The 1,547-nt window shown below is 45.1% G+C and overlaps 1 protein-coding gene across 1 annotated transcript; it reads right to left on the minus strand.

Moving 5' to 3' along the window:
* Nucleotides 1-658: 658 nt before the first annotated feature.
* Nucleotides 659-1,108, minus strand: LOC114375404 (uncharacterized protein K02A2.6-like). Its single transcript, XM_028333215.1, has one exon. The coding sequence runs from the start codon at nt 1,106-1,108 to the stop codon at nt 659-661; it is 450 nt and encodes a 149-aa protein (XP_028189016.1).
* Nucleotides 1,109-1,547: the final 439 nt, after the last annotated feature.

A 1,547-nucleotide genomic window follows, 5' to 3' on the forward strand; every position in this document is an offset into this window, starting at 1 on the left:
TATGGAGCTACGACCAAGGACATGCATGTCTTGTGTTTTGTCAAGACTTACCGAGGATGGACCTTGGATTTAACAAGCCTCTATAGAGTTGACACAAGAAGATTATAAAAGTGAAGGGATGTGTATTTTATGCAGTGTAGTCAATTCAACTACAAATTCCCTTCGTTATCCCGGATGTGCCTCATTAAAACCTCTCAAGCCAAAACCCTAATTTTTCTCTTTTGAGACAAAAGACTTGAGTAGGAAAAAGAATACAACATCCGATCTTGCAGTAGGTCAACTGAAGTAGAACTTCAGATGAGTAGCATTCCATGTTCTTGGAATCACTTTTGACATTTGGATCCTGTAGTTGGTATGCTCCACTGTCTAGGTTTGGTATAACCCTGAATGGGCCTTCTCAGTTGGGTCCAAGCTTTCCTGCTCACAGATCTTTTCTGGCTTCGCCTCGGACTCGACATACGAGATTTCTGGTTGAAAGGCTCGTGGTTGAACCTTTGTATTGTAGCATCTTGATGCTTGGAGCTTGGTAGCTTCTTCTTTGATTCTAGCCATCTCTTGGACTTCATCCATTGTCTCTAGTTCTACCCTTATGTTTTCTTCATTTTGTTATTGCTGGAACAACAATCTACTTGTTGGTGGTTCCTCGACTTCGATAGGATCATGAAATATGTGCCATATATGAGTCGGTAAGGAGTTTCATTGGTCGTTGTCTGGGATGAACAATGATAAGCCCATAGTATATTGGGGAGCTTCTCCTTCCATAGACCCTTGGACTTTTCGAGTCAAGTGCACTGAGGATAACTTTGTTGGTTGCCTCTGCTTGACCGTTAGTCTGAGGATGTTCGACAGAGGTGATGAAGTGCTTGATGCCTAACTTTGTCAGGATGTTTTCACAAGCCTGGGTATTGAATTGGGTGCCATTGTTGGTGAAAATGGTGTAAGGGAGGTCGTACCTACATATGAGGTGCTTCCAGGTGAACGTCTCAACCTTGTTGGTCGTGATTTCTGGTAGTGGCCTTGTCTCGATCCACTTGGTGAAGTAGTCGATGATGACGAGTAAGTATTTGGCTGCTCTTAGAGCTTTTGGGAGTGGTCCCAGTATGTCCATTTTCCCCACATGGCAAAGGGCCAAGGGGAGCTCAAGCTGTGAAGATTGTTAGGAGGGGTGTATGGCACGTCTGCAAACTCTTGGCATCTTCTGCACTTCCTGGTGAAGTTGAGGGCGTCGGCCTTGAGTGTTTGCCAATAGTAGCCGGCTCTCACCACTTTGGTGGTAAGGAAGTGCCCCCGGTGTGAAGGCCGTAGATCCCTTCATGAACTTTTCTCATGACAAAATCTGCCTGTTGGTTGTTCAGGCATTTGAGTAAGGGTGTTTTCAACCCTTTTTTGAATAGATCACCATCAAAGATGGTGTAATAGCAGCCCTTCCATTTCAGGTGTCGGGCTTCATTCTCGTCTGGTGGCGACACCCCCTGAATTAGGAAATTCTTGTAGCGGGTCGTCCAGTTTGGCGCCTCCTTTTCTCCAACCATAACTTCTTTAGTGTC

Source organism: Glycine soja, chromosome 1, assembly GCF_004193775.1.
Source record: "Glycine soja cultivar W05 chromosome 1, ASM419377v2, whole genome shotgun sequence".
Lineage (NCBI taxonomy): Eukaryota > Viridiplantae > Streptophyta > Magnoliopsida > Fabales > Fabaceae > Glycine > Glycine soja.